This window comes from Garra rufa, chromosome 17 (genome assembly GCF_049309525.1).
Source record: "Garra rufa chromosome 17, GarRuf1.0, whole genome shotgun sequence".
Taxonomy (NCBI): Eukaryota; Metazoa; Chordata; class Actinopteri; order Cypriniformes; family Cyprinidae; genus Garra; species Garra rufa.
In genome coordinates, this window is record NC_133377.1 from 2,928,144 (window position 1) to 2,948,143 (window position 20,000).

The 20,000-nt window shown below is 37.4% G+C and overlaps 2 protein-coding genes across 2 annotated transcripts in view; one reads left to right on the forward strand and one right to left on the reverse strand.

The window, feature by feature from the left end:
• Positions 1 to 549, forward strand: part of LOC141290215 (alpha-catulin-like) — a 26,557-nt gene extending 26,008 nt beyond the window's left edge. Inside the window, exon 10 of the mRNA XM_073822411.1 lies at positions 433 to 549. Within this exon, the coding sequence (XP_073678512.1) occupies positions 433 to 549 (117 nt within the window). The remainder of the gene's footprint in view (positions 1 to 432) is intronic.
• Positions 39 to 20,000, reverse strand: part of gabbr2 (gamma-aminobutyric acid (GABA) B receptor, 2) — a 263,152-nt gene continuing 243,190 nt past the window's right edge. Inside the window, exons 14-19 of the mRNA XM_073822118.1 lie at positions 10,049 to 10,159; positions 7,685 to 7,909; positions 7,220 to 7,402; positions 6,077 to 6,206; positions 5,684 to 5,798; positions 39 to 919 (exon numbers count right to left, since the gene is read on the reverse strand). Of these exons, the coding sequence (XP_073678219.1) occupies positions 754 to 919; positions 5,684 to 5,798; positions 6,077 to 6,206; positions 7,220 to 7,402; positions 7,685 to 7,909; positions 10,049 to 10,159 (930 nt within the window). The 3' untranslated portion in view covers positions 39 to 753. The remainder of the gene's footprint in view (positions 920 to 5,683; positions 5,799 to 6,076; positions 6,207 to 7,219; positions 7,403 to 7,684; positions 7,910 to 10,048; positions 10,160 to 20,000) is intronic.

The following is a 20,000-nucleotide window of genomic DNA, read 5'->3' on the forward strand; positions in this document are numbered from 1 at the left end:
GGTACACGTCTATCCAGGTGAGAACAGTTGGCCCGCGTTACCCTGAAACACTCCCTTGTTGTCTTTAGCAAAAAAATGAGACGCTAATAGTCTTATTTACCACTTTTTCACACCATTGGGACACTGAAGCAATACAACAAATTCATACCGGTTGCAACGGCGTATGTGTGTCTCTTCCTGGTTTGTCGGCTGTTTGTAAAGTTCTCCGAGCACCAGGCCTCATCAGAATAATTCATTTCACAGCATATTCAAAGCTCACTTTGATGTTCGAATATGGTATTTACATGGCTGTTGACGTGGTGAATAAAGAGGTGGAGTCCTCGGTCACATACGCTGCCCATTTCCCGCAAGTTCCAGCAGAACCAATGCGCACGGATAACGTGGAAAGGCTGCCGAAGGAAGCGTCTCTTTTTTTTCTTTTTTTTTTACCAGGCAAGGCTACAGCTCCTGTCCTCTGTTGATCCGCACTGCTGTTTTGGAGGGGGGTCCATCGAGTTAGGAATGGGAGGTGACAGGAACAAGAGGATGGAAGTCTGGGTTGCCATGTGAGGACCTCCGGTCACCTCCCTCCTAGCCTGAAAGATCAGTTCTGCTCTGATGTGGCCATGGATGGTGGGAGGGGGGTCACGAATGCATGAAGAGTTGGACCCCCCTGGGTTGCTCACACGCTTCTGTTAACTGCTGATATTGCTCAGTCTGTCTTAAAATAAAAAAGCTGATCGCTTCCTCGGAGTGCAGGGCAGGCGGTGGGCCTCACAGGCCGGACACCATGACCCTGTAGGAGGGGGGCATGTGTCTGTGGCGCGGGCTGGAGGCCGGGCTGCCTGTGGGACTGCTGCAGCTCGCGTCCACCCCTCCTATGGAGGGCAGATAGGCGTGATGCAGGATGGGCAGCTGTAGGGACAGCCTACGCTGTATGCTGTGAACACAAACCACACATGATTGTTATACATAAAAGACCCAACAAAATTCCTAATTTTCTGTAATGCTCTTTACAGTGCCTTGCGAAAGTATTTATTTTTTTCATGTTTTGTTATGTTGCTGCCTTATGTTACACTGCTTTAAATTACTTTTTTTACCACATCAATCTACACTCCATACACCATTATGACAAAGCACAAAACGGGTTTGTACCAACTTTGCAAATTTATTACAAATAAAAAACTTCAATGATTCCATTGCATAAGTATTCATACCCTTTTCTGGGGCACTTGACAATTTAGCTCAGGAGCACTCACATCACTTCTAGATGTTACTACAGAGTTGAGTGGAGTTAAACTGTGGCAAATTCATTTGAATGAGCATGATTTGGAAAGGCACACACCTTACAGAAAAGGTCTAACAGCTGAAAATGCATATCAGAGCAAAAACCAAAAATAACTGCCTGTAGAGCTCAAAAACAGGCTTGCGTCAAGGCACAGATCTGGGAAAGAGTTTAGAAAAAAAATCTCCCTGATCATATATGCAGATGGAAGAAGCTTACAGAGGGACAAACATCACTGCAACACTCCACCAATCCAGTCTTTATGGCAGTGTGGCCAAACTCAATCCTTTCCTCAGTGGAGACACATGAAAACCCACTTGGAATTTGCAAAAAAGTACCTAAAGGACCCTCAGACTGTGAGAAACAAGATTCTCTGGTCTGATGAACCTCAGTTCCAAGCATCATGTTTGAAGGAAACCAAGCACTGCTCATCAGCTGCAGAGCACCATCTGAACAGTAAAGTGTGCTGGTAGCAGCCTCATGCTGTGGGGCTGTTTTTCAGCGGCAGGGACTGAGGGACTCGTCAGAGCAGAAGTAAAGCTCAATGCACCAAAATATTGAGATAGCTTTAATGAAAACCCAGTCCAGAGCATTCAGAACCTCAGACTGGGCAGAAGCTTCACTTTCTAACTGGACAATGACTCTAAGCACACAGCAAGAGTGGCTTATAGACAACTCTGTGAATGTCCTTGAGTGATCCAGCCAGAGCCTGGGCTTGAACCCAATCAAACCCGAAAATGTCTGCTAGCCCCCATAATTGCCAAATGCAGATGTGCAAAGCTTGTGGCATCATACCCAAAAAGACGTGAGACTGTAAAGATGCTTCAACTAAATTAGGGTACTATGAGTTAAGGGTATGAATACTTATGCTATGTACTTATTTCAGTGTTTTATTTAAAAAAAAAAAAAATGGCACAAATAATTTTTTGCATCATTATGGTCATTTAAAGCAGTTTAACATTAGGCTGCAACATAACAAAACGTAAAAAAATGAAGGGGTGTGAATACTTTCGCAAGGCACTGTAGTAATGGTGTTTAAATAGAAAATCAGATGCCCATTTTCCACAAGTTGGTATGACTCTTTAAGGTCTTTATTAAAGGTCTGCAAAATAATTTGGTTAAAATTCCTCAATGGTCAAAAACAGCTATGTTTAAAGCAACCCATTTCAGTGCATGCCTCTTAAAATGATAATGAGCTACTGGTCACCCCGCCCCCCTCTTTGGTTTTTGTGTATTTGGTGGTGCGTTACCATCAAAAACAAAACTAATCCAGTGGCTCTGATGTCAGGAGAAAATTAAGACTCTTATGTTCACTTACATCCAACTACAGCTACTCAGGCGCGGAGAAAATGGTGGACAGCGTGGAAATATGCTAATACAGGACAGTCCATCAGCGGTATCAATACTGCTCAGACAATCAAAACGCTTTTAATTGAGACTGTTTAGTTTTTTTGGGGATTAAAAAAGACGTGAATGGATTTTTTATCATTTTAGGCTGGTTGTGTCCACACACTTCTAAGACATTTATATGCAAACACCATGTAAAAGTAAATTTTGCATCTGATGTCCCCTTTAACAGCAGTTTGTCTATAATTATATCACATAGTCACAGGGCACATTTAAACCAGCAGTGACTTTGCCACGTACAATGTGTTCCCTTCTCAATTAAGGGTTCAAGGTTTAGCTGGTTAGCATGACCTCTTTAGTCCCTGCTGGCAGATGCCATAACTACACCATCTGGACCTACAGTACCGCTCAAAAGTTTGGGGTTGGCAGAGGTGGGTAGAGTACCCAAAATCTGTACTCAAGTAAAAGTACAAGTACTTATGGAAATATTTACTCAAGTATGAGTAAAAGTCACAATCTTAATAGTTACTTGAGTAAAAGTAAAAAAGTATCCGATGGAAAAAGTACTCAAGTAGCTAGTTACTAGTTACTTCTGATCTGATTGATATGAAGTGAAGACCCTGAATTTTGAATTTTGACCCTGAAAAGAAACTGTTTGGAAAGCTTCTGCTATATATATATATATACAGGGCTCGCAAAATTTCTGGTAGCCCTTCAGACAGGTGCTCTTTAGATTTTGGTTGCCCGAAAATTAATTTAACTAGCCCAAATTAAAAAAATACCTTTTTTTAAATATAGAAAATCAGGAGTCTAATTAAAAATGTTTTTAATACACAAATATAAACAAATATCAAGGAAGTAATTTTATTTCATTATATTTATTTCATTTAGTGTATAACCATAACCATTTTTAAGATCCGCAAAAGTAAAATAAACAGTAATGGGATTGGACAATGTAAAGTAGAATATTAAGCCATAAAATGGCATGATTTAAAATTCAGATACAGTTTCACACAAAAACAGAATATCTTACACTATGGCATTTCATCCTTTATAACATTAAAAGGGATAAATTGAGTATAGAATTTATTATATTTATTTAAAACATAAATATTACTGTACGTGTTTAGATTTTTAGAAGGCACCTTAACTTTTTACATTTACAACTCTGTGTTTGCTGCATAAAAACATGGGTCGATAATTTAAATAATCTTTAAATATACTCTAAAAGTACTAGTTACCCCAAAAATGTACTCAAGTAAATGTAACGAAGTAAATGTAATTCGTTACTACCCACCTCTGGGGGTTGGAAGATTTTTTAATGTTTTTCAGCATCATTATTCCAGTCTTCAGTCTCAGATGATTCTTCAGAAATATTTCTAATATGCAGATTTAGTGCTCGAAGAAAATGTTCTATTATTAGGAATGCTAAAAACAGTCACTAGTGAAGGCTTTGGGGCTATGCTTGTTCTTGTGGGGCCATCAGTTCGGTATGTACCTGACTATGTGGATCACCTGAAGTAAAGTCCATTTCATTCCTGTCTTGTGTCAGATTCAAACTGCACCCCAAGAGGCCGAAGCCCTTTAAAAATCAATTACAGAAGTCAAATGGCAGTTATATAAAGTGCACACACCACACCTCTCACGATTGGTTTTTACGATTGGAGTCTCTCTGAGTTATTACTTTCAATTAAATATTAATTTCATACATCAATTAAGGAAAATGTCTTCTGTGTTGAGAAATAATTATCATCGATTAGTCAGATGTTGCAGGTTCACTAGCAAAAACAAAAAATGAAAATGCGAATGTCATTAAACTATAAATGTATTTGTTTATCCTTTACCGCAGGCATAGAGAACGGTCTCAATAAATTACTCATCGCAAATTCCCATGGTAGAGATGGTGTTATTTAGCAGGGTCAAGGGACTATCAGCTGCTGGGGTAAGTGTGTGTGTGTGTGTGTGATGAACAGTAACACACTGTAGAATCGCTCCTCTGTACAATCAAACATTCATGTGCTGGGACGGCCTGTAGTCCTCTAATTCTACTCTCCTGTCTATTTTCAGGGTCCAGTGCTTTCCGCTCTCTGTAGAAATCACATGTTATGTAACCACAGCGCCCCCACCCCCCTTTCTTTTTTCTTTTTTTTTTCTCTGTCCCTGAATCTCTCTTACTTGCTTTCATTTACTTTTTCTTCCTGATCTTTATTTTGCACTGGCCTGCTAATGAGTTTACATTTACATTAAGTCCTGTGTTAATGAATTTGCCCTGTTTTTAAATAGCTTTTTAGCTTTTTCTTAGACCCATATTTTCAAGTTAATGTCTAATGTTTTATAATGTAAAAGTTCGCAAATTTTTGTCCAATATTATGTTTGGAAATTGTGCTTCGTAAAGGGATAGTTCACCCAAAAATGAAAATTCGGTCATTAATTAATGTCGTTCCAAAGCGCTAAAACCTTTGTTCATGTTCGGAACACAAATTAAGATATTTTTGATGAAATCCGTAATCCATAATGCTTTGTCTGCTTCATAACATTACAGTTGGAACCACTGATGTACCATGGACTATTTATTCATGTCCTTACTATCTTTCTGGACCTTGAACGTGTCAGTTGCGTTGCTGTCTATGCAGGGCCAGAAAGCTCTCGGATTTCATCAAAGATATCTTAATTTGTTTTTCGAATATGAACAAAGGTTTTACAGGTTTGGAACGACACGAGGGTGAGTAAATAATGACAGAATTTTTCTATTGGGGTGAACTATCTGTTATATATTTTGCGGCATTGTTGTTTAACTACAGCACCCAGAATGCACTGTTACGTTTTCCGGAAATGTTCCGGTAAAAAAGTTAGTGTCTAAAACGAAGTAAACAGAACAGTCAAGCGAAGCTGGTGTGTGTCATCTTATTCTTCATGCAACGTTCATTCTCCCCAAAGATATAACACTATCCATTTAATATTGTAATAAATTCCACTTGGCCTGGTATTTTTTTTAACAAATGCTCATTCATCGATTTTTAGGTGTCCAAAACACATTTTCAGCACACTGTGCATGTCAGTGTGCGAACTTACTGTTCTGGTGAGTTGATGTCTTCTAGTGGACCTCTGCTTATCCTAGAAGGATCCATGGATCCCCACTGAGCCTGGGGTTTCTGCTCTAAGTGGTTCTTCAGAGATTTCTCTCCATCTGAAAACAAAGACATTGTGTTCAGAATGCTTCCTTTCCATCAAGATGTCAGTGGTGGATTCAGCTGAAATCCACTGAGTCAGAACTTGCACCTTATATGACACTTCAGCTTGACATGTTTGGGGGTGAATAATGTATAACACTCCAATAAATAGTTCTTTTTCTCTGGGTGACAGCAACAGAGGAAAAGAGTGTCACATACTGAAATAAGTCACCGACTGACAGCTGTGTGTGATCGACAGGTGAGGAACACGAGGTTTGATATCCACTTCTCTTACCTTTGCCGTCGGTGAAGTTGCGTATGCTCAGGATATTGTTGACATCTTGGTAGTGGTTTTGTTTAATGTATGGAGTCTTTTCTGGGGTGTCCTGGAGTTGCATGGTAACCTCTTCCAGCTCCTTATCCAGCTGTAACACAAAGTCCAAAAGAATTTAATAGTTTAGTTTAATAGTAATTTAATTCCCGGTTCATGAAAAAAAAAGATATATATACACTACCAGTCAAAAGTTTTTGAACAGTAAGATTTTTAATGTTTTTAAAGAAATGCTCACGAAGCCTGCATTTATTTGATCCAAAGTACAGCAAAGATATTTTTACTATTTTTTTTATATGAATAGATTTTAAAATCTAATTTATTCCTGTGATCAAAGTTAAATTTCATAAAATCATTACTCCAGTCACATGATCCTTCAGAAATCATTCTAATATGCTGAATTGCTGTTCAAGAAATATTTATTATTATTATCAATTTAAAACAGTTGAGCACATTTTTTCAGGATTCTTTGATGAATAGAAAGATCCAAAGATCAGAATTTATCTGAAATAAAAAGATTTTATATCATTATACACTATACCATTAAAAAGCTTGGAGTCAGTATAATAATATACTATTCTATTTTGGATAAATGCTGTGCTTCTAAACTTTCTATTCATCAAAGAAACTTACTCAGTCAGCTGTTTTCAACATAATAATCATGAATGATGTTTTTTGAGCAGCAAATCAAAATAATAGTGATTTCTGAAGGATCATGTGGCTGGAGTAATGATGCTTAAAATTCAGCTTTGAAATCACAGAAATAAATTACATTTTAAAATATATTCAAATACAAAACAGCTATTTTAAATAGTAAAAATATTTCTAAATGTAACTGTTTTCGCTGTACTTTGGATCAAATAAATGCAGGCTTGGTGAGCAGAACAGACTCCTTTAAAATCATTAAAAAAAAAATTTGACTGGTAGTGTATATATATATATATATTTTACTTGTATCAGTTATTTTTCTTCACAGTATTTGTTATTAATATATTAAAACCCCTTTAATCTGCATGGTGGTGTATTAGTAATTATTATCAACATTTTAATTGCTGTTGTCATTCTAAGAATTGAATAATATTCTCATTTATTATTGACTTCAGTCACCTCTGTAATTCTCATTCGAAGGCGGTGGTTGTCTGACTGTAACCCATCCAGACGGGAAGTGTTGGCCTGGTTAACACTGGTTACTGAGGTGGACGTCTTGGAATCTTCCTTCTTCTGGTTCTGGGTGAACTTTAACCTTCGGTTCTGTGTGGCAGCGTCGGGGTTTGTTTGCATTGTGATAAACTAAGGAAAGAGAGAGGACAAAGACGTGCTGTTGAGATCCTAGCATTGATTCTGTGTAGGACGTATTTGTTTAGAGGGAGAGTCGAATCTTTGCAGTCTTTTAAATTTCAGTGTGTTTATTTCCAGAGAGCTCCTGGGGATGCAAAGTAAGCACTGTTCTCAATTATATTCAGGTGAACTTGCTTGGGATTTGCACAAATCAAATGCCAGAATGTGCCTTTCGCTGACCTCTACAATTCGTTCCCCATAGGGCTAAAGCAGGCCGTACGTTGCAGTACTTACTTTTGGCACAAAAACCAGACACAGCGTGATGGTGCTGCAGAAGATGATGACCAATGCCACGATGCAGAACTGCACATTTGGCTGATCCCGGGTCAGGAAGGACACCGCTGCCCCAATGATACACATGATGCCCACATTATACACACTCATGCCGATGTACTTGCTGTCATTCAGGGCTGGAATGCTCACGTTTCTGGTCTCCCAGGCCAAGAAACATCCAAACAGCTAGAGAGAAAAGCGCAAAGAAATACTTAGCGTTACACATACAAGAGCAGTTAAAATCCAGATGAATCCAGAATAATATTTTTGGGCATATGACATTTTTCATAGACAGCCGTGTTCACCTTTCTCACAAGGTGCAGCCCTCAGTTTACAGTGATGAATCATAATGCCAGTGAGAATGAACTGTGGCTGACTTATTTAGCACCCTAATGCCTCTAAAGGCAGCTAACAACACCTGTCCAACTTTCTCAGGAAGTCGGAGCAGCAATCAAAGCACCTTTGTGTGAGACTAGAGTGAACTCTGAGAAATATGACTCAGCTAACTTAATGACGCACACTCCGAGATTTGATTCTGCACCCACTCGCCTCAAATCTATTCAATCCTAATCCAATCACAGCCCGTCTCACTCTTTTTCCTCGTTCACCCTCTCATTCTCTCTTTCTTTTCTTGTTCTCCTGGAACACGTCGTTGTAAGTGAAGCCATGCTGATTTAGCAGCAGGATTTCCAACATGGCAAGAGGAAGTTCTGAAATGTCACATATCTGAGACTGAGAATGTGAGTGTGATGGCATTTTCACTTGTCCATTATTACGATTTGATGACTTGTCTCCTACTATAGCTTCAGTTTAACATTGATCACTTCTTTCCCAGCTCTGTCTCCCACCAAATTCTATCACAGATGAGAGAGGAAAAGAGACAGGAAGTGGCCCACTGCTGAACTTTGACACGGATCGTCTACAGTAGGGCAGGGGAAAAGCGGAGGTAATGGCCTGCCAGTCAACCGAACCACCTGCCGCTATTACAGCAGCAAGAACAAACAGACAAATAATTTCTACAGAGCACAAAGTGAGTCGAAGGGCAGGGTTTTATTGGAGGATATTGCCACCATTGACTCTGAGATAATGGTCAGTGCTATGGGCAATTAACTGAGTGGAGGCGTTTTGGTTCCTGGGTTACCTTACCAGTAATCTAAAGTGAGGTTAATTGGAAAGAGCAATCTCTCTCTCCTCCTATGGGTACAATGTGTCAAAATCCAGTCAGTGAGCTCGCAAGATTTGCATTTCCAGTAGGAAATCCCAGTGCTTGCAGGGCAGCAAAAGAACAGTGTTAAAGTCCACCGCAGTGGTTTTGAACCTTTTCTGACTCCAAGGTCACTCATTTTCAAAAACAATATTTGTTCATTATGCTATGACAAATCTGCTCAATTGTGACCCTGGACTACAAAACCAGCAATAAGTAGCACAGGTATATTTGTAGCAATAGTCAAAAATACATTGTATGGGTCAAAATTATAGATTTTTCTTTTATGCCAAAAATCATGTTCCATGAAGATATTATGTAAATTTTCTACTGTAAATATATCAAAACTTAATTTTTGATTAGTAATATGCATGGCGAAGAACTTCATTTGGACAACTTTTTTTAATATTTAGATTTTTTTGCACCCTCAGATTTCAGATTTTCAAATAGTTGTATCTCGGCCAAATACTGTCCTATGACAAACCAGAACTACTAACAAACCAGCTTTCAGATGATGTATAAATCTCAATTTCAAAAAAATTACCCTTATGACTGTTTTTTTGTTGTCCAGGGTCACATTTGGTCCATTACTTTGGAGCAATATATTAAACAGACATAATAAACAAATAAATCATCAAAGCTTCGGTTGTAGACTTTGGTTCAGTGTAAACATAAAAGACATAAAGAAACATATTAAAGCTGCTCAAGGAGGTGTGTTACAGTGATTTTTTTTATTTTTTTATTTGTAGCTTTTATACAACATTGGCAACTGCAATATGAAAAACAAGATCTAAAATCATTGTTCCCTAACAAATCTCCAAGAACTCTAATTCATGTTCATTAACACTGTTATAATCTGTAGGTGATGAACATTAGATAACTGTGGAGAAAAAAATGTAAAATGTGTAAAATGTGCCTGTTGTATGCATGGCATTTGGTATTTTCTGATATACCACAAGAGACACAGAATTCAATATTATGAACGCATTTTAATGACAGTAATTGTGAGATATGTATTATAATTTACCAAATGTAAAAGGAAGTGGTAGAATATTCAGACGCCGTTGTCGGCGGGAGCAGATGGCGATCATGTTGACGCTCTCTAGAATGTTCTCACTCACCATAAGGAGGCCTTTGTAGGCATAGACAATCCCCAGCCAAATGGTCATGTGCGTGTTCTCGCAGTGCTCCAGGAAGGGCCGGATTGCGATGTCTCGTCCCTGAGGATCTGCCTGTGGAGACGCAGAGAGCAAACCAATGAGTGGAAATAATCCTGGCTTTAAAAACACCTTTGTCACTAACAACAATAACACCGAGCCTGGGTTTATCTGCCTCGACTTTAAATGATTCAATGCAAAGGTGGACTTTAAAAATGTAAGTAAATTTGCATTTAGATTTAGAAAAGTAAATTTGCAAAATTGCATAAAGTACAAATACTGAGGCTAAAGGAGTTGTGGGAACTTGGATCATGGGAGACCAACCTTTCACAGAGACAGTGAAAATAATATAGTCACCTCTACAAGATGCCACTTGAGTGTTAACGATTAACAATAACTCTTTATGGGACAAGCATTGATTTGCTAAATATTGATTGCGATATTTACAGTCCTGATATGCAAAGCAGGTCACAACTGGACTCTTGACGGAGGCCTGTGAACGAGAGAAGACCTCGACTGAGTTCCTCTCAATGTGCTACACGGGTCTAAAAGTAGCTACGCTCTAACCCACTTTCTTTCTGCCCCAGTTTGGAAAACCTTAAGCTTGCCACGCAACATCCCGGACACAAAGATATACAGGGATCCAACCTCCAAACGCATCCCTAAGTCTTCCCAGTTTAGTCACAGAGCGTAACACCCATGGCTTTCATCCGCCATCCGTGTGGCTCTATCTGCGTGATTTGAGCTTGGCATTAAAGAGTTCACCGCTCAGGAAACATCTTCACAAAGTGATGGTGCGAGTAAACTGGGCCAGCCAATGCGAGAAGCTCTATTTATAAACGATATGTTCCATGATGCGATGAATCCTAGTCAAATGAAGTCAAACTGTCGGACACTTTTATAACTCAGTCTGAGAACAGATCAAAGAGGAAAAGCTCCTGCTAGACCTCTTGAAGTCTCAGAAGTAGTTGACTAGAGATGTTTATGGGAAAGCATTGGATGTGAAGGTGCTACTTAATCTTGTAAAACTACAATCAAGTGTTCCATCTTGCCCTCAACGAAAAAGCTAAAACTTGCTTAAGAAATGCTTATTTCCAACTGCACAACAACTAGACCTCCACTTTCATCATAGCTTGAGCTGTAGTTAGTCGAGCTGTGTGGTGTTGCCAGGCAACAGTCAGTGGGTTGGGCTTAAAGAGAGTGCTGGGCGCACTGTTATTTCTCACTGCATTAGGCGTCTAATGTAATTGTTCAGAGGAAGCTGGAAGGATGTGTGACTGACAGAGTGTCTATGGAGAGATGGAGACAAGAGGGACACAGTTAGCTGACAAGAGAGAATTATATCACACTTTATAGACTGGAATGAACCATATGGCAACTGAGAACTGGAAACAGACAGCCATTAGGTGTGTATTAGTACACAGTGGCAGGTTTACACACATGGTGGGGGAACAGGAGGGGTAGCATATGGATAACCGTAAAATAAACATAGACATATAAATAAAATAACTAGTAAAAATGATCCTGAATGGTGATTGGTTGATATATGTGGGTGTATACACTGCCAGTCAGTAAGATTTTTTTTCAGATAAGAAGTATTCTTTTTAATAGTTCATTTTTAACTACTTTTAACTTTCTTTCTTTTTTTCAGATGATCAGTCATCAAAGCTTGGTAAATATTGGTAAATATGGGGATTATTTTCACCAAGCTGATTACTCATTAAAAACTCCCACAGATCATGTTTTCATGCCATTTTAAGTCTTATTTTGCAAAAAAGTGGTTATATCTAAGTATGTGAGTTGTTTACTTGCTTTTTATAATAAGTCTTCCCATTAATGCCATTATATTGTTCATTCAGACTACTTTGTGAACGCAGAATGTGCACAAACACAAGAGGCAGGATTTATTGCATGAACCAATCACAGCCAAACATAACCAGTCATATCCATTAATATCGCAATGTCTCACGTGACTTTCCCCCATTCATTCTCAATTCTATTCATTCACCCACCAAACGCATCGGACACTCTAGTGGGTCTGGTAAAACTTAATGGGCTCAGGGGAGGCGAGAAACGCGGACTCCCACTGTAATTTTACTTGCTGGTGTCGCTGTTGGACAATGTTTCTTTAGAAAAATATGTGATTTATAAACTTTTTATTGTTATATTTTGTAATATAGCTGTTTTATTATTTTTATACTGTTTTTTCTCATCCTATACTTTAAAGAGGCACTGCCTCCCTTCGCCTCATTTAAAAATAAAATCCTTTTTTTTATGAATAGAAAAGTTCAAAATAACAGCATTTAAAAAAATAGAACTCTTTTGTAACATCATAACTGTCTTTACTGTAGCTTTTGATCATATTAATACATCAGTGCTGAATTGGCTGCCTATGGAAGCACATTTCTGCCACTGAATAAAAAATAAAAAAGGTAACTGCGACTTTTCATCTCGCAATTCTGACTTTTTTTCTCAGAATTGCATCATATAAACTTGTAATTCTGACTTTTTTTTATCTCAGAACTGTAAGATATAAACACACAATTGCGAGTTAGAAAGTCAGAATTGCTAGATAAAATGTCAGAATTACGAGATATAAACTCACAATTGCCAAAAATAAAGTCAGAATTTCCGACTCGCAATTTTCTCGCAATTTGTATCTTGCAATTCTGACTTTTTTTTTCTAAGAATTGTGGGATATAAACTCGCAATTGCGAGTTATAAAGTCCAGTTCTGAGGAGGAAAAAAAGACTGATATATTCACAGAATTGCGAGTTTGTATCTCACAATTCTGACTTAATTTCTTAGAATTGCAAGTTTATATCATGCAATTGCAAGTTTATATAACGTAATTGCAACTTCATTTCTCAGAATTGCGAGTTTATATCTCACAACTCTGACTTATAACTCGCAATTGCAAGTTTATATTACACAATTCTGACTTAATATCTCAGTTTATATCATGGAATTCTGACTTTATAACTTGCAACTGCGAGTTTATATCATGCAATTGCGACTTTATTTCTCAGAATTGCGAGTTTATATCTCACAATTCTGACTTAATTTCTCAGAATTGCGGGTTTATATCTTGGAATTCTGACTTAATAAAGCGCAACTGCAAAAAGTCTGAATTGTGAGTTTGTATCACAATTCTAAGAAAAATTCAGTGCATTAAACATACATGGTGCTACGTATTTCGCTAAATAGTTTCCACCTGTACGTTTTCGTCATAAGATTAGGTTTTGCTTATTTGCTTAATGCATTAAAGTACATGGTGTGACTGAGTTCTGACGATGCAACAAAAGTGTCCCTGTATCTTGATCTAAGCTTGAAAAAATAAGAAAAAAGCCAATATGCAGTCTGTCAGTCAAAGTGGAGGATAAACTCCAATTCAATGGCTGTCTGAGGCTAAAGCCATGCTTGTTATTTTCTAACAAGAGAGCAGAATCAACCTAAAATGACAGGGAGAGTGACAGAAAGAAAGAGAGAGAGAAAGAGACTTGAGGGTAGTTTGCTTCCATGAGCATATATTTTATTCCATTGAGAGTTTAGTCCAGCATGAATGAGATTTCTATTATCCAGCCTCTTTCTGAGACCTTTGATTTTGAACTAAACTCTTGTTTAAGGGAAATGATAGTTATAATACTCATTTGGACGGGTCAGTCACCCTCCTGTACATCTGTTTCTCTTTGACATGGCTTCTTGTGACCACAACCTCTTATCTGTAGTAATCCTTTTACATTACATCCTGTGATCTCTTGGCGGCTGCGTGCCACTGCTTAAATGTACTATGGAGAGGCAGATATTGTTCAATGGAGCCAAGAGTTGTTCAACAAGAAGTTGAGTCAATTATTCAGCCATCTAATCTTAAGGTCAACTGGAGCAATACTTCACTGACCTAATCCCACAGCAAAGCCATAACACACATCAAGGAACAAGGTTTAGCACCATGGTTTAAAACCAACACTCGCCAAGTAAAAATTGGTGAGTTACTTGCCAATTGGCCAAACTGCAACGTAATACATTACTTAAACAGAATGAAACATGACAAGATAGCCCTGCAGATGAGAGACTCAAGACAAGACACAGTTTATCTAGGCTGTCTATAGTGGCTCATTGTGGAATATTCACTGGAATTAAAAAAATAACAATAATAATGATAATTAAGGAGCATTATGTACATAGTGTGTTTTCCATTTCTTTTTCTTTTTTTAGTATCTTATTCTTAGCAAAGTTGCATTTAATCAGTAAAACAGTAATATTGTGGAATATTATTACACTTTTAAATTGATGTTTTTCATTTTAATAATTTTTAAAATTTAAACAACTAGTAAAAATGGTCCTGATTAATATACGTGTGTGTATACTATCGAAGCCAGTTTCCGACAATTAATAAAAATTAAAAAAAAGGTTATTGCGACTTTTTATCTCACAATTCTGACTTTTTATACTCAGAACTGCATGATACAAACTCGCAATTCTGACTTTTTTATTCTCAAAATTGATATAAACTTGCAACTGCGAGTTATAAAGTCAGAATTGTGTGATATAAACTTGCAATTGCAAGTTATAAACTCACAATAATGACTTTTTTTCTCAGAACAGGGGCCTCATTTATAAAACTTTCTTACGCACTGATTTGATCTTAGAGTGTTCGTACGATCAAATCCACGTCAAAGTACAGATTTATAAAAAACGTCTTTGACGTGGAAAAGTACTTATCTCCACGTCAGATTCCAGCTTGGCGTACGACCGTTTCCTTGTGGTAATGCCTGGTATTGCAGATAGTTCAGCCTCACTATAATTTGATTTCTTGCGCTCCTTTTTTCTTGCCATTGTCACAGAGTTTTTGCTTTAGGAATGAGCTCATTTTATATGTTAATTAAGCAGGGGCGTTTCGACGGCGGAACATTCAGCTGCACACAATTCCACGATCATTTGTGATTTATAACCGAATGACTGGCGTACGCATGGATTTCGTGGTACGTTCGTTTTCTCTGAATCGCTCTTACGATCAAATCAGAAAAGTTCTTAGATAAAATCAAGGATGGTTTATACGCAAGTCTTTATAAATGAGGCCCCTGGTCATATAAACAATTCTTTTTTGTAAGATATAAACTCACAATTGCGAGTTATAAAGTCCAATTCTGAGGGTCAAAAACTGATACGTTCTCAGAATTTAGATTTTTTTTTTTTATCTTGGAATACTGATTTTATAACTCGTAATTGTGATTTTATATCTCACATTTTTGAGAAAAAAGTCAGAATTGAAAATGTAAACTTGCAATTGCGAGAGAAAATTCAGAATTGTGAGATAAAAAGTACTTTACAGTTACCTTTTATTTTTTTCTATCTTTAAGAAATTTAATGATTTAGTTCTCAAAAATCATTTCCAATTATAATTATTATTTAAAAACTGTACTGTGTAGTGAAGTGTGGATTATTTTTTATTCATTTATTTCTTTTCTTTTTTTGATAAATACATTGTTCTAATGAACAGCAGTTGTTTTGAAATGTAATTATTTTGTAACATTATAAATGTCTTTACTGTACTGTTTTATCTTGTGTATGTTTTCTTTGGATTATTTTCTTATTATCTCATTCTTACCAAATCTGCATTTATTTAATCAGTACAAACTATAATATTGTGAAATATTAGTAAGATTTTAAATAAATGTTTTCTATTTTAATAATTAAAAAATATATATTTCAGTCACACTATCCTTCATAAATCATTCTACACACAAAATAAATAAATAAATACATTAAAAATTTCAAATAAATTAATTAAATAATTTAAAAAAGAGAAAAAAAGAAAATGTTTTCAGTTAGCCTTTAAACAATGAAGTGCAAAATTCTAAATAAAATCAATATTTAAAAAATATATATTTTTACAGACAGAGTGCAATATACTGATTGGCTCTGCAAAAATATTTCTTATTATTATAAATGCTGAATATATATTTAGAATTTAAAAAAAAAATTTATTTATTGACCAATTTAACTAATTAATTAATGCAGAACAAAATGACAAATGACTCTTTGTATATATATATATATATATATATATATATATACAAAGAGTCATTTGTCATTTATATATATATATATATATAATTTTTTTTTTTTTTTATAAAAATGATGCAAAATACACTTCCATGACTGGCAAAAGTAAATGTTAGAGCATTTTCCACACTTTCCTGTTTACTGACTGAAAGCAAGAACATCTCTGTGTGGCTCCTCGAGGGTTACATCTACCTGCTCCAGTTTGAGGATGAACCTGCAGCTGCATGCTGAGGCTCTGCAGATCTGTCTCCCTCTGGTGTGTGCTTATTTTTGGAGTCCACCGCTCTAAACTCCACTTCAAATGCGGCGACTTCAAAGTGGCCCTGCTGCAGTCCCTGCGGCTGAGCCTGGGAGCTGCCATCACTGATTCATTACGGGCTAAATGCATCATTAGACCAGGAATCTAACCCCGAACATCACACGCATTTAAATATGCAAATGAGAGCGTGCAGCGCTGTGTTTCAGATTGCCTTTGTTATTGCAGCCTAAAATGCTTTTTATTGACATCATTCTTTAATCTAATGCTCCGGAATATCTCGGTTTTAATCACAACTCCCATCTGCTCGCTCTCCGCGAGTCTCCGATGCAAATGACTTTCGCTATGTTGCCGTCACATGACTGCACCCTTCGCCCTACACAAACACACTCACTTATGAACATGCAGCTAATTTGCGAATAACAACCTTCATAAATGGGGTTCGAGTGCTCACTGTCAAACGTTATTAGAGCTCACGCATGGGCAAACATTTGAATCCGGTGACGACTGGGATTATGCTGAGGTATTCACACAGATGCGCTCTCAGTATTACAGTCACGGACACACAAACGCTTGCATGCTCTCGCACACATTTGCCATAACCCTTTCAGCTTGTTTTCTTTTCGGAGGGACAATCGAGATTTGTGACTCGGGTCGTCTATACATCCTCCCTGAGTCAAGGACACGGAGAGGTCCCGCGCACGATAAGCCATCAGTCCTGATAACTCATTAGGACCGCTGTTTTTTCCCTCCATGTGAGGGCAGGCATGGCAAACTGTGAGTGATGGAGGACGGCTGCTCTCCATCATAGTGCACTCTGCTGCCCTCATGATTACTGAAGCCACACGCACCTTTCTGTGCGGTGGTCAGAAGGGTACGGAAAAGAGTAGATGGGTGTTTGTTCGAGTGTGGGCACTTTTGCCACTGTGGACTGGTTAGAAAATGAAAAACAATCTTGAAACACACCTTTACACTCTTACTTGTCATTTAAAAATGTTCAGTAGTGTTTACAAATAAAACACAGGTCATAAAAACCATGAAAATTTCCACCACAGCTCACATCTTGTGTTCCTATTCAGTGATGTAGTGGAAATCATATTTGAAAAAAAATTACTGACTTGTTTCCACACCATTTCAAATATAAAGTCCTATGATTTCCGCAATACGGAAATTGTCATGGAATGTCCCAAATTTTGGATGAATTAATCAAAACTATGTCAGTACACTTAAAATGAGTGATATGTGAATAGTAAGCTGCAAAAATACTATTTAAATATGAATCCAGCATATTCTGCATATCTCTGTATGAATGAATTTCTCTGTGAATTTCGTTTTCTACAGACATACTGAAGCATGTGACGCTCACTATGTTTTCAGCTTCTACCGCCTCAAAATATGAGTACATTAACAAATAATCTCTGGAACTGCTCTAAGAGTCACTTCATGGGCATTTTACTGTTTCTTTTGAGTCAATTAGTGAACAAACGCCATCGCACACCTGCAAGTGATAGGTGCGTAGGATAATAAGACCAACCAGGTGGATCGTTTCAACAGACAAGCAATTCCCGCACACTATCGTAACTTGCAAAAAAGTAATATTTATTGACACGTATTATTACAATACACAATATTACTTCTTTGCAAGTTACGATAGTGTGCGGGAATTGCTTGTCTGTTGACTGTTTCTTTTGAGAAAAACTATCGCTATATCACAATCAAACAAAAACTTAAAGGTCTTCACAGTAACCCGTCAAAATAAGAGTTTGGTTTAACTTGAAGAAACGGTGACAGAAATATATTACTTAAAGGAACACTCCACTTTTTTGGAAATAGGCTCATTTTCTAACTCCCCCCCGAGTTAATAAGTTGAGTTTTACCGTTTTGAAATCCATTCAGCCGTTCTCCTGTTCTGGCGACATCACTTTTAGCATAGCTTAGCATAGATCATTAAATCCTATTAGACCAATAGCATTGCGTTCAAAAATGACCAACGAGTTTTGATATTTGTCCTATTTAAAACTTGACTCTTCTGTAGTTAAATCGTGTACTAAGACCGGTGGAAAATGTGAAGCTGTGATTTTCTAGACCGATAAGATTAGGAACTACACTCCCATTCCGGCGTAATAGTCAAGGAAGTTTGCTGCCGTAACATGGACGCGTAGCAGGCGGAGAAATATCACGAAGCGACTGCTTCGGCCATGTTCCTAATCTTATCGGCCTAGAAAATCGCAGCTTTACATTTTCCGCTGGTCTTAGTACACAATATAACAACAGAAGAGTCAAGTTTTAAATAGGAAAAATATCGAAACTCTGTCATTTTTGAACTCGATGCTATTGGTCTAATAGGATTCAATGATCTATGCTAAGCTATGCTAAAAGTGATATTGCCAGAACAGGAGTATGCACCTTGGTTTTCCTGTTTTTTTTTTTTATCCTGTTTTATTTTATTTTTTTTAAATACGTATAAATAAGTATCACTGCAGTTTTTAACAGAAATGTCCACTGAGTGGTGCTGAGTGTTCATTCCCCCCCCCGGAATAGATGAACGTACATATGGTACCTATTATGGTAAAGGCTAGATGATTTACAGATGTACTGTACAATAATAATTACTGTTTTTTGCATTATTGTAAGCGGTAGGTTTAGGGTTGGGGTTGGAGTAGGTGTAGACATTAGAAAAGTGAATCTATTGTTATTTTCCAGCCACAGCTGTATCAACCACGCTCCATGTGTCAGTGGTTTCATTTTCTGACATGAAATGTCCGTTGAGTTGCGCTATAACTCTAATGCTCCGTGATGTTTTAAAATAACATCTGCACTACACCTAAACCTCCCGATAGTATGAACAAAAGCGAATGTGATGTAAAAACGCAATCGCAAGCATGCCGTTTCAGCTTGTTTTTCGATCTACTGAGGTCCAATTCCGTACCGGCTGAGCTACCGAGCAAGTTTGTCACATCCGGTGTTCTGACAATTTGTGCTACCCTGTCGTGTACACCTACCCCAACCCTAAACCTACCCTTACAGTATTAAAAATACAGTGTTGGTAGCATAATCTGATAGGTAGCATTATTCGTCAGAACACTGGAAAGCAAAACATATGGAGGTGTAATCATAACTGTGTATGAAAATGATTAAATGTGCTTGCAGTTTTACCACCTCTAGTGTTAATTTCTGTTGGAAACTGCAGTGGTATGTACTTATTAATATGTATTTCGCGTCTAGTGAAAAAGTTCCCACAGGTATGTTTTGGTCATGAGACCAGGCACTTTTTGCAATTTAGATGACTCCTACATAAAATGCATTTGAAAAGTTGAAGGGAAAAGAGATGAAATCAGGATCAGACATTTTTACATAACCATCATAACAAAAAAAAAAGAAGTGATTATCGACCCTGGGACTTGAGAGTCCCTGTAGCTGCAAAAACATCCATATACTTACTAAGAAAAATATCCCGAACAACATTCCAGTGAAATTTATTGAAGTGCTCTTTGAACCTATCGGTAACACGGTAAGTTCAAAATGGGCGGCAGTAATCCACTGCATCTGAGGTCTGAACTGACCCAGTGCACTTCACATTAAACAAACTGCCAG